Source organism: Cydia splendana, chromosome 16, assembly GCF_910591565.1.
Source record: "Cydia splendana chromosome 16, ilCydSple1.2, whole genome shotgun sequence".
Taxonomy (NCBI): Eukaryota; Metazoa; Arthropoda; class Insecta; order Lepidoptera; family Tortricidae; genus Cydia; species Cydia splendana.
Window position 1 is genome coordinate 7,282,543 of NC_085975.1, and position 14,029 is coordinate 7,296,571.

General features: G+C 37.5%; 1 protein-coding gene across 5 annotated transcripts in view; it reads right to left on the bottom strand.

Annotated features, from left to right (window-relative positions):
- LOC134798165 (uncharacterized) overlaps window positions 1-14,029 on the bottom strand; it is a 39,560-nt gene that overhangs the window by 485 nt on the left and 25,046 nt on the right. For all 5 annotated transcript variants that reach the window (XM_063770507.1, XM_063770505.1, XM_063770508.1 and 2 more), the window contains 6 exons: window positions 6,247-6,328; window positions 5,636-5,790; window positions 3,817-3,967; window positions 1,425-1,670; window positions 1,034-1,206; window positions 661-798 (listed from right to left, as the gene is read on the bottom strand). In XM_063770507.1, the coding sequence (XP_063626577.1) occupies window positions 661-798; window positions 1,034-1,206; window positions 1,425-1,670; window positions 3,817-3,967; window positions 5,636-5,790; window positions 6,247-6,328 (945 nt within the window). The remainder of the gene's footprint in view (window positions 1-660; window positions 799-1,033; window positions 1,207-1,424; window positions 1,671-3,816; window positions 3,968-5,635; window positions 5,791-6,246; window positions 6,329-14,029) is intronic.

The window sequence follows — 14,029 nt, forward strand, 5'->3', positions numbered from 1 at the left end:
TAAACTGAAATTGTAATTATTTTTATTTGGAATAATTGGATTCGTTAACCTTCATCAATATTCCACAACTCGGAATTTTTTGGACGTTGCCTACATATACCTTAAGAGTACAGGTAATCATAGTCTAATAAAACATGGTCTTCCCTTCCCAGAGTGACACGGGCCTACGTCACAACAACATGGCCGCTATATATAGCGCTATCGCATATTATCATATAGCGCTGTCGCATGATGACGTAGGCGCGTGTCAGTTAGGTGACCTAGAAAAGACGGGAATGGAGTACCAGGCGGAGTATATTATTATACCATGCAGGTAATGTTTGATTCAGTACCTAACTACCTATCTAATCTACATATTCGCTAGTCAAGGCCAGTTATAACGGTACGTGTAGTTGTAAATCTGCATCGATAGTATTCGAAATATAAACGCTCGTGCTCTGCGTTCACGCACACATCGTATTAAGCGATCCTTTCACATGTTTTGCGATCAGAAAGCAACGTTAAGGCGTAGGTATAGTGCGACATAAAATAGTAGAAATTAAATTTACATCAAAAATGTGACAGTTAGGTAGGAAGTGGCGCCCTCAATAATCTTCTACAATTTCTTGTCGGACTAGGTATATGTTTGAATCTGGGAATAGGATCATCCATTATAGTTACCTCAGCGAGAAAGGTTTGTGCAGATGCGAAGCGGAGAAGAGCGAGGGACGAGTGGGTCGCGGTCCTGGCGTGACGGACCGCAGCGGAGGCGCCGCACATGAGGCTTGGATGTTCTTGCGGACCACGCGCCAATAACGCCTAGGATACGAAAGGTTTTAATAAGTAAGTATGTACCTATAAGTATAAAACATTTATCAACTTTCTTTAAGACTGATGCACGTTACAAATGCGTCACGGAACGCAAGCAATGTAGGTATGTACCTACTACGTAAAAAGCGAGAGACGTGCTACATCAGCATCCGGTGTGGCCTGGCCTTAAACACAGCCACAGGGGCACAGGCGGGCACCTAAATACACCAGAGCATACATTTACCTGTAAATATACAAGGCTGCAAGCAGCATCGCCAACAACAGAGACAGTAACACACAGAGGGCGACTAGCAGCGCGCGGTAGTGGTGCGGCGACACGCAAACCCCTACGGCTGCGACGACTGGTGATGAATCCGGCCCGTTCTCTTCTAGTAACTCGTTGCGGTTGTCGAACACCTGAGACATATTCTTTGATTAACGTAATTGATAATAAGTGACCCTATCAATACAGGACTTACCAAACGAATAAATTAGAATTTTGCGACACTTGGAATCTAGTGGGATTCTCCTGCACCAAAAAATATCATAAAAATATCAGTAAATAGTTAATGGATAGAACCTTATATTTTATTAAAGAAAAATCCATTCAGCAATCAAAAGCAGATAAATCTTACCTCAATCATCTTCCTGACATGGCTGGGCGTCTCCTGCACCTCGTCCTTCAAATACTTGTCCACGCTCGCGTCCTCAAACGACACCTTGTACACAGCGTCTCCTTTGTCATCCTTCTCCGGGTTATCGGTCTTCGAGTCCGGGTCGGCTTCGACGGTGTCGTTGGCGATCGTGAGCGTCCCGTTGACGTCTCGTCGGCGGCGGCCGAAGGATGGCTCGGAGCGGCCTGTGTGGCTTGGGCAGTACGCCTGTGAACAAAATTGGGATGAATGTCTAGGGCTTCTAATAGATTACATACACTGTTAAAAATTATGTAATTTTAAATTAAATTATGTAATTTTACATGCATGCGTAAATTTTTACGAGAATTACGTAAAATGTCATATTTTTCCGTAAATTTCCCAGATTTTTCGGGAATTTTACAGGATTATGTAATTTTTTTGCATGTAAAATTACATAATTTTTAACAGTGTATATAAGTAATAGGAATTTAGTAACTCGGGGTATTTCTTAATAGGGGTTTTACATAGGTATCTTCATTTGAAGATAGGTAGACATTTTCTCATTCCATCACAATCTGGAGAATTTAAAAACTTCTTATACTTAGGTAGAGAAGCACCGACACTAAGACCAGGCGGCTTAGCACGGTCGCGTTTTTATCCCTTGTCACCATGCCTGTCACGTTCTAACAAGTATGTAAGTGCGAAAGGGACGCGCATAGTGATAGTGGATAAAAATGGAACCGTGCTGAGCCCGCAGAACTTCTATTACCTATTTCAGTAAATCGTTTATCAGCACTATTTTTAAGTCTCCAAACTTAAAAATAGGTATGTTTTTCCACGTGCAAAAGTCTTCGGAAACGGAAACTTTCCGTCGGCGTATCAAAAATTTCGATATCGTCTCATAGTTTATACTTATGTCTATAATGTTTATATTTGAATGTGCGTGTTGTTGCATTAACCTGAGATAAATTTAGTTGGGTCATTGACGTATTCGATTGATTTTGCTGGACACAAAGATAAACACAAGGGTGAAGTATTCGGGTTAACTAGGTCGGAGCGATCACGCCGCTTTCATTCAAGAAAGCGATGATATCATCGACAAGGTCTTATCAACGATTTATTTATAGCAAATTAGGGGTTATGTTTTCTATTCAATTTATCGTTTTTTAGGATTTGGAATATAAACGTCGAAGGCCACGTTACTTTATATATTATTGTCATTTAGGTACCTATATATTTTCAGTTTTTTTATTTATAGCAAAGGAAAAATAATAAAATAAGTTCACTTGTTTTAATTGTAAATTTTATGGTCAAAAACGCGAATAACCAATTTGCAAGATCTCATAAGTGCTCCGTGAACAAATTTTTGTACGTTTTAAAAAACAACGATTTTTCTACTGTAGGTTCTTAAATTAATATTAGCCTGTTTCCTGAAAAACAAACGAGAATTTGCCAATATGAATGTAAAAACTAAAAAAAATGGATTTTCGTCTTTTCTTCCTATATCTTTCGACTTCTATTTTACAGTTGATAAAATAACACTGACACAAACGACACAGTACGGCGCCATCATTAATTGCATATAGGTAGTCCTTGTTTTGCGAGCATGTGAGGATCAAGCGATAACCCTTGTTATCTTCCGATACCCCCTAGAACTGGATGGAGCATGATAACAGCTTAAATAATAATAAGTTAACAGTGCAGGCATTGACGTAAGTTGCCTTGTTTACGTCTGTAATCGTGTCGGGAAATAAAGGTTGGAAAAAAAGTCAGTGAAGTTTTCCTATTGTTGCAAGTTATTATAAATCTCTTCTTTTCTAATTGCGGTAAATAGTTAAATTTATCACGAAATATCCTTAGATGCGGTAACGTTTTCCGTTATCTTCTGAAAATCGCATTTTACATCGCATTTTGCTTGCATATGGCCCTTATTCATATTAGGTATTTTGGTCACCTACCGATTTTCAATGACCGGTCGGAAGTGGTAAGGTAAGTAAGTACCTATTAAGCTTAAATGTCTTCAATAAAATAAATGTCTGTTTCTTGTGTCAAAAAAAGATAATTAGGTCGTTTTTGGTTATAAAGGGACAGTATCATTGTAGGTACCTAGGTACCTACATATTAGCTGATCTACCAGTGGACTTAGCCAATGTGACAATCTTTAATCTAAAAATAAATTTCGTGACTTTTTATTCGCATCCGTTATAAAATTTCGAAATTCTTTACTTAAATCTTATACTTTTCGATTGGCTACGCCCCCTGTGAAGTCAACTGACTTTATACAAGTATATGATCGCTAAAAGCATAGTAAAGCTAAAGCACTCCAATCGCCTAGCAAGTATTCCGACCATTCATTTAGGCATGCAAAGGATGGTATTATGTAAGTACTCACCGGTTGACAGCCATCGCGGCACGTCCTCACAGTCGCCTCGAACACCAAGAAGTTGGACTCTGGGATCTTGAAGGCGTTGAAGCGGGCTTCTAGCGAATCCCCGCTGCGACCCTTGTCCAGCTCAGGGAACACGTCGGGGTCTACCGGGCATCTGCGAAATGGACCATGACGTTAACGTAGGGGGTCTGCTTTAGTAAGTATAAAAATGTCTGGCAGCTTCTATCATCATCATCATCATCATCATCATCATCATCATCATCATCATCATCATCATCATCATCATCATCATCATCATCATCATCATCATCATCATCATCATCATCATCATCATCATCATCATCATCATCATCATCATCATCATCATCATCATCATCATCATCATCATCATCATCATCATCATCATCATCATCATCATCATCATCATCATCATCATCATCATCATCATCATCATCATCATCATCATCATCATCATCATCATCATCATCATCATCATCATCATCATCATCATCATCATCATCATCATCATCATCATCATCATCATCATCATCATCATCATCATCATCATCATCATCATCATCATCATCATCATCATCATCATCATCATCATCATCATCATCATCATCATCATCATCATCATCATCATCATCATCATCATCATCATCATCATCATCATCATCATCATCATCATATCAGCCAGAGGACGTCTACTGCTGGACATAGGCCTCCCCCAAAGAGTGCCACAATGACCGGTATTGCGCCACCCGCATCCAGCGGACTCCTATGGGCTTCTGTCATAACCTGTTCAATTCTTATTTACGCCTGGAGTGCATTTCTAAAGCTTATAATCTTATAAATTATAGTACACGCGGAAGTTTCTTTCTAATAACTTTCTGGCTACAAGCGTTCATTAAAAGGACCTTAAGGACCCCTCGTTAGGGTATTGAACTACACACCCCAATTTATCAGAGCAGGTGCCCTACCTCCCCTACCCTTTTTACTCCCTAAGTCTAATGAAAAGTCATATGCATATCATAAATTTAACATCTTTAGAAAGTGAGTAAAACTTGGTTATTGATAGTGCAGGTGTAACCGACAACAGTGCATCTGTTGTAATTGTCTTGGTATCATAATGGCCATTGTGTCATTTTTATCGTGAAATGAGACATAACATCCAACATCCAACTGTGCGGTGTTGTTGTTTAATAACTGGATAATTATAAGGATAACATGTAGGTAAAACAAACTGTTGATACAGCAGTACCTACAGCAAAAAATTTTTTTCTAAAAGTACGAGTAGGTACCTAATCTGTATCCGAAGAATATTAAGAAAAAAGTCAACAATTTTCATAAAACCCAAAATTACGTCAGGAGAGTTTTGGTTAAAGCCAAATATTATTATTTACCTACTTACATCCAATCAATTTTCGGAAACTACACTCTTGTGCGTCTCTACCTAAATATATAATCTACATCTAGATATAACTAAAGTATTTTATCGTAAACCTTTTACAACTCGGCAAATATTTTTGTACTGGTTTAAGTACTCATAACTCCGTCAGTATACTATGTTAAGCACGTAAACATACTATATGATAGCTTTTGTATATGTTTAAATCATAATGCAAATAATAGCGACGTTAGAAAACAACAGATAAACGCTATTTATAGATCTGCAGGTAGTTACATGTTTTGCAGTATGTTTCAAGGACATACATGACATATTACATATTAAGTTGATGCATACTATAGTAACTGATAGTACTTATGTCACTAGCGACGTGGTCGTATAGATCTGTAGGTATGAGATATTTGGACTTACCCCACTCTGTCAATCAGCTGAACTGATCTTCCGGAATACGGGTCCCTTGCAATGACGTTCGTTGCGAAAATGTCAGTCGCATAATTGTATCCATCCTGCGCCTCTAGCCTGAATGTCAGCGGGTCTCCAACAGCAATGGTCGTGGTCGGACGGCCCTGGCAAATATTAATTAGGATGTAATTATAATATAATTATATAGGTACCTATAATGTAGATCTAGATACTCTTGATAGGTCACCATTCTCAGATAACGGAATAAAACAACTGTCTCTTTCGGGTAGAAAACGGCCGGACGGAATGGCGGCGATGCGTCTTGTGCACAAAGGGTCTACCGCTAAAATATAAATTTTATGATCTGCCTCTCTATCATTCTTAAATATTCAACCGATAGAAAGGCAGATAACGGAATTTTCGCGGTAGGCCCTTTGTGACTAAGGACTTGCTAAGGACCATCGAAAGCGAGTTACGAGCTGTTGTGCTGAGCTGGAGCGATGGCAAAGATGTTGCTGGAGATACGCAGACGTGGCACGAGCTTAGGAAGATTTAATCAGGCGTCAAAGGGATCCCTTGAAGATGCGATAGGGTAGGTATATGAATCTGCTATAAATTACCTGGTACAGGATCATCAGCCGGACCTTCGAGTTGAGTGAGCTCTCCTCCGGCAGGTACTCTATCGGTATGGGGCTGCCCGACCTGTCGATGAGATCATACCCAAAACTGCGGTTAGACGTGAAGTTTATATTTCTAAATAAATATTTAGCTGACTTTGAATGAATTCAAACTAAATATCTCTCTCTCGGACTCTGCAATGATACTTTGTAATTTTTTGGACTTACAAGTCTAGTACAAAAAATCTAACATAGGTAGTTAGAAAATCTTTACCACGTCTCTATCTCAATTATGGTGTACAACGGTGTAACTTTTCTAAGGATCTTGTCCGTAAATTGATAAGTTAATATTTTCAATCACTTCTGAGAAGCTAAAAACGTCGCGCGTCGCCGCATTTTTGTGAATCCTTTCAAAGTCATTTGTTAGTAGCTGTTAGTGAAATAACAGCACTCAAAATCAAAACGCCAATCAATAAGTACTAAATATAAAGCCAAAATAATATCAAGGCGTTATAAAATTGGAGTCATCGCTTCTCAAAACACACGAAATCAAACACGAAATACAATAAATAATGTTTGAAAAAACATATACCGCTTAACAATTGGCAACGTTTTCGGTCAAAATACTCAACTTCGGCGGATGTCAACGAGATAAACATAAAATCAGAAATGACCTAACCTATTGACATCTCCGCCAAAGCGGTACATTTTGCCTAAAAACGTTAGTTTATTATAAAACCCCAGTCCCAGAAGCCATACACCGTTATTGAAAATAAAAAACACGAGAAATCGGCTTAAACCAAAACATCCTAGCATCAACGCTAAACCTGCAAGCAGGCTGCAGTTAATGTTTACAAAACGGACATATCCATTACTGCAAGCTAAAAGCGCTAACTTTCAGTCACGCAGTTAACGGTTAATCCAACAATACTTTACCGTGTCTGTTTGACGACATGACATGGTGATTAGCGACCTTTGTCAAAAACAGGTTAAGCTCTATGACCGATTCTGACCCTTGCAGTTTGCGAATGAAATTTGCTTTGGTACCTACCTATACTCGTACAGGTTTGTATGAAAAGGCGTCGGTATTTGCAGATAAGTATAAAAAATAAAAACCGGGCAAGTGCGAGTCGGACTCGCGCACGAAGGGTTCCGTACCATAATGCAAAAAAAAAAAAGGAAAAAAAGGCAAAAAAAAAACGGTCACCCATCCAAGTACTGACCACTCCCGACGTTGCTTAACTTTGGTCAAAAATCACGTTTGTTGTATGGGAGCCCCATTTAAATCTTTATTTTATTCTGTTTTTAGTATTTGTTGTTATAGCGGCAACAGAAATACATCATCTGTGAAAATTTCAACTGTCTAGCTATCACGGTTCGTGAGATACAGCCTGGTGACAGACGGACGGACGGACGGACGGACGGACGGACGGACGGACGGACGGACGGACAGCGAAGTCTTAGTAATAGGGTCCCGTTTTACCCTTTGGGTACGGAACCCTAAAAACCATATGATCTTCCGGCCGGGACAATGAACACCAACACTAAATAATATAAAAACTTTTTGCAAAAAAAATCAAACCGACTTCAAAAAGGATGAAATAAAATATTATCCTTTTTGAAGTCTATGCGTTACCAACTGATATGTTTGAAGTCGGTGCCAAGCCAAATTTTGAAGCATACCATGATTTTGGTGCGATTCGATAAGGATGTACGTTGGATTGCCTTACACGACGACAATGAACGTACTTTATGTAGGTACAGTCGACGTTAAAAATATGTTTACACTTTTCGCCTTATTACAAAGGAGTAAGGTGCAAAGTTGTAAACATACTTTGACGTCGATTGTATCTAAGAACACACCTCAGAACACACGATCAAACCTTTTTGGCGCAGTCTGTACCATGTTTATCGGCACATTAGTGGAAATCCAATGCATTTTTTTCCGTCGTATTTTTTAAAGAGCATTTCTTACTAATGCTCGAACAGTCTATAGCACGCAAGTGTGAGATTGGGACTGCGTTATTTCCCGTCCCTTATCCAGAGGACTACATTTGAAAATATAAATCAATTCAAGAAATTTACCTTCTTGCCAAATTTCACCTAAAGCGGTTCAGTTGTTTAGCCATGAAAAGGCGACAAAGAGGCAGACAGAATTACTTACACATTTATAATAGTTATTAGTACAGTTCTAATGGGATTTATAGCCATAAAGCTGATTATTTAGAATAGAATAGAATAGAATAGAATAAATGTTTATTGTATAACTGTGTACATACAAAGGTGGTAATTTACAAAAGTAATAAGTATCAACAGTTGCCTGCTAGGGCGTACAATTATGGTAGGCAACTTACCTATCTTAAAACTAAGCTTATAATACTAATATTGTTATCTGTTAACTTGCAAAAAATTCGTTGACATCATAAAATACTTTATCTATTAGCCAGTTCTTGAGCCTCCGTTTGAACATAATTCCGTCTAGCGCTTTCATGTCTAGAGGGAGATGGTTGAAAATACGGATAGCCATAACAAAACTGCTCTTTTTGTACATAGAGTTGTTAACCCTTGGAAGGTAAAGATCATATTTGTACTGGTCTCGTATATTGCTTTTTAATGAAGACTTATTTACAAAATATGCAGCTTGACTTTTTATGAATAAACATAGCTCTAGGATGTAAATACATGTCAAAGTTAAAAGACGTTTTTCTCTAAACACGTTACGAAGCGATTCCTCAGTGCGCATACGATATACAGTTTTTAAGCATTTTTTTTGTAGTTTAAATGTTTTTTGTACATCGACAGAATTACCCCAATAGATAACTCCATATGTAAGTAGTGGATACACATTTCCGTAATAAGCATTTACTACTACAGTTTCGGAACATGTTTGTGAAAGTATTGATAAGGCATAACAACTACTTGAAATCTTGCTGTTTATGTACTCAATATGAGTCTTCCAATTTAAGTGAGAGTCTATTTTAACACCTAGAAAGCTAGCATTTGTAATTTCCTCAATAGGAGTCCCTGCGTCAGATACATCTAAAGGAATTGGTGGAGTTTTATAATGCCTAAATTGAATCAGCTTCGTTTTACTTAGATTAACTTTAAGATTTAGAGTCTCAAGCCAATCTAGAATTGTTCTAAGGCTGCGCTTAATATTATCGTTCATATCTGTGTCCCTGTTTTCACTTGAAAATAATATAATCGCGTCATCTGCAAACATCACACATGGTTCTTCAATTTGGATTGGAAGTTCGTTTAAGTAAATAAGAAAAAGAAGTGGACCTAATACGCTTCCCTGAGGTACCCCCAGTAAACCTTTTGAAAGGTAGATTGTTTGTGTTCAATTGTTTTGTTTTGCCTATCATAATGTTCGATAACCACAGCTTGGTCTCTGTTGGTTAAATAGCTTTTGAATAGCTGCAATGCGTTCCCTCTAACTCCAATGTGTTCTAGTTGCTGTAAAAGTACGTTATGTAGCACACAGTCAAAGGCTTTTGACATATCGATTAATAAGGAAACGCATGGTTTGCGCTCATTTACGTTATCCCAGATTTGCTTAAATAACTTAAACACAGCCAGAGAGGTCGATTTCCCTTTTTGAAATCCAAATTGGGATGAGCTTAAAATGCCATTTTTATTGAGGAACTTGCTTAGTCTTTCATAAATAGCTTTTTCGAATACCTTAGAAAAAGCAGGCAGTAATGCTATGGGTCTATAATTTCCCATATCAGTTTGGTTGCCTTTTTTGTATAGCGGTTTAATCAGCGCTTTTTTCAGTTGATTGGGAAATATGCCAGATTCAAGTGTCAAATTTATAATATAGACAAGAGGTTCAGCAATGTGGTCTATGCACGACTTAATGAGTGTAATAGGTATGCAGTCATAACCTGTACTCTTTTTATTCTTTAATTGTCTAACAATTCTTTTAACTTCGTAAATGTCTACGGGAGCTAAGAATATGCTATTTGTAGTGTTTATTTGAGATGAATTATATTTTGGTGATTGAAAAGAGCTGTGTACGTTTTGATTTATAAAATATGCGTTAAATGCTTCTGCTATATCCGAAGCATTTGATAAGTTTACCCCACCAGCGTGGATTTCAGATATCATAGTTGGTATTGAATTTGTAGTAGTTGTATGTTTTTTAATTAAGCTCCAAGTAGCTTTAGCTTTATTAACACTTGTTTCAATATAATTATCATTTGTTATAATTTTTGATAGGTTTATAACTCTCTTCAAAATTTTACAATATTTTTTATAGCTGTATAATTTACTGTCATCTCGCTTATTTTTCTGTATTCCTAAATACATTTTACGTTTGTTTCTACTAGACTTTAAGATGCCTCGCGATTTCCAATTTTGCCTCTTCCTATGATAAATTTTTACACTCTCAAGTGGCACGCAGAGGTTAAATATCATTGTAAATGCGTTTATGAATTCGTTATAAGCGGCGTTTGGATCTGACTCCATGTAAATACTCGTAAAATTCATTTGCTGTAAATATTTTAAAAATATTTCTAAATAGTAATCTATTCTCCGAATTTTCTTATGCCAATGTTTTTCTTTAAAACTAAGACTAGTTGGTATTATAATTATTTGGCCAGTATGGTCTGATATTCCCAAATTCAATACGTTAGCACTATATTTAGAGCAATTGGTTAAAATATTATCAATGCATGTCTGAGACTGAGCATTCATTCGGGTTGGTTCCTTTATTGTGTGACAAAGATTAAATTTACTTAGAGTCGTGAGAAACGTTCTTTGAGCTGTGTCATTATTTAATAAGTTAATATTGAAATCCCCTGCAACAACTAGCTTTCGCTTCAAATGTCTAATCCGAAGTGTTAACTTACCAAGTAGAGTTTCGAAGTTCGTCATAAATATTTCAATATCGCTGTTTGGACTTCGATACACACATACAATAACAAGGTTAAGTTCAGGTACAAGAATTCCACAGGTTTCAAAATGCTGTTCGATAGACATATCCGAAACCCACTGTAAATTATGAGACGTTATAGAGTTTTTAACATAAATACAAACTCCTCCACGTGTCTTTTGTGTTCTACAGAAATATGAGGCCATTTTGTATTCCTCGATTTGTAAAATAGATGCCTCGTGTCTTTTTAGGAATGATTCCGAAAAACATAAGACATCAATTTTGTCCGAATCAGCAAAGATTTCTATTTGACTAACCTTAGACTTTAAACCTTGCACATTTTGATGGAAAATGCGCAGATTACCTTCATTAGGGACACTTATTAGTATTTCATTCTGAGTACTGCTATACTGCACTCTTGGTGCGAAAAAAGTAGTACGGTATTGTGCCTTTACGTGGTAGAGGTTTATCTGACCTTAAGCACATTTCAGAATTTTTTGAGTGTGCTCCATTGTGGACAAGTTGAGTCTGGGAGCCTGAGCACATCACAGACTTGTTTTCACTTACTATATTTACACTTACATAGTTATAATATGCATTTTTGAAATCTATTTGGTCAATTTTCAGGTGTATTTTCGTACATGTTTCTCTCAAATATCGTTTTTTATTTAAATTATTTCCTAACTCAGTGAAACTATCTATAAATATTACATTTTCCATTTTTGCACAACTACACTTTAGCATATAACTTAGGTTATTTACATCAATGTCTCTATTTCTTCCAACATTTAGTAAGAAGACAGGGTATTTTTTTTAAATTGTCAGTGCATCTCGCAAATAACAGAAAATATCCATTGGATTTGAATCATGCTCACCTATTGACAGTACAATTTTATCACCCTCGATATACTTATGGTTGCTAATAGTCTCTAATATAGATCTCGTAGACGCGCCGGGTTTAACGAAGGCACTAATTTTGTAATTTACAAGATTACTCTCCTGCTGCATTTGGTGAAGCCTAGGGCCTACTCCGATGCATTGTTGACCGCCGCATACAAATATTGTTGGCTGTGTTCGTTGATTTTGAGAAAATTCCTGATGTTCAATTAATTCCGTAACTGATTTTTGATCATCCTGTACAACATTTGGTAAATTTACTGGAATTTGAACACTGATCTCAGTATTTTCCGTCGAAATTTTTGACTGGTATTGTTACTACTTGGCTTGTCACCGACTTCAAACATATCAGTTGGTAACGCATAGAGTTCAAAAAGGATAATATTTTATTTCATCCTTTTTGAAGTCGGTTTGATTTTTTTTGTAAAAAGTTTTTATTTTTCCATTTTTAGTTTTAACGCATTGTTAAGAGCGCGACGCATGAATGAAAAACAAGATCATGTTTAACACTAAATTCGTGTACCTATTACTTTAATAAATATGTAATCAGGAATTTTCTCGAGTCCGTCTGGGAAATTATAATTCCTGTCACTACACTAAATCCATCCTCCGCCCCGCCACTGACCCAATCCCTAAACGCCCCGATCACTCAACCTCACAGCGCATCAACCCCTGATCCAGGAACCCCTCGACCCTGAACCAGCAACCCTTCAACCGCCATTCCCCGACCCCTTAATCCCTGACCCCTTAACTCCTAACCCTAACCCCCGATCAGTAGCCTTACCAGCTTACCACGAGTTTGACATTGATATATTCGCTAGCGTGTGTGTAACTTACTTTCTTTGCATCTCGCTCGTACTGGCATATTAGTGCGAGCGAGATGCATAAAAAGTAAGTTACGAAGACGTTAGCGAATATGTCAATGTCAAACTCGTGGTAAGGCTACTGATCGGGGGTAGTGTCAAACTCATGGTAAGGCTACAGTCGCACTACATCAAATTGGTGGTTTTCGGAAGCAAATGCTCGAGTTACTTTAGAAAACATCGAAATCACTTTACACGTGCCTTTAAGAATTGAGGAGTTCCCTCAATTCCTCATGGATTCCATCATCAGACCAGAACCAAAAATAATACGAAAACACCTTGGAGGTAACTTCTTCCACACAAAAAAATAATTACTCAAATCGGATCACAGGTGCCGGAGTAATCGTTGAACAGCGCAACTACATTAAAAAAAAAACATCATCATAACCATCATCATCATCAGGTCTACTTCATCAAATTGGTGGTTTTCTGGAGAAAATGCTCGAGTTGCTTAAGAAAACGCCCAAAACACCATGCATGTGCCTTTAAAAATTGAGGAGTTCCCTCAATTCCTCATGGATCCCATCATCAGAACAGAACCAAATTAAAATGGGACCAACTCGGAGGTAGCTCCTTTCAAACAAAAAAAGAATTACTCAAATCGGACTACGGATGTCGGAGTAATCGGTGAACGTACATAGAAAAAAAAAATGCCACAACCGAATACAGAACCTCCTCCTTCTATGAAATTGAAGTCGGTTAAAATGTGTTTTGGGCGTTTTATTAAGCAACTCGAGCATTTTCTCCCGAAAACCACCAATTTGATGAAGTAGACCTGATGATGATGATTATTTTGATGATAATGATGATGATTTCTTTAAATGTAAGTATGTCCAGCGATTACTCCGGCACCTGTGATCCGATTTGAGTAATTCTTTTTTTGTTTGGAAGAAGTTACCTCCAAGATGTTTCCGTATCATTTTTGGTTCTGGTCTGATGATGGAATCCACGAGGAATTGAGGGAACTCCTCAATTTTTAAAGGCACGTATTAAGTGATTTCGGGGTTTTCTAAAGTAACTCGAGCATTTGCTTCCGAAAACCACCAATTTGATGTACTGCAACTGTAGCCTTACCACGAGTTTGACATTGTCATATTCGCTAAAGTCTTATGCATCTAAATGTAACTTTTTATGCATCTCGCTCACA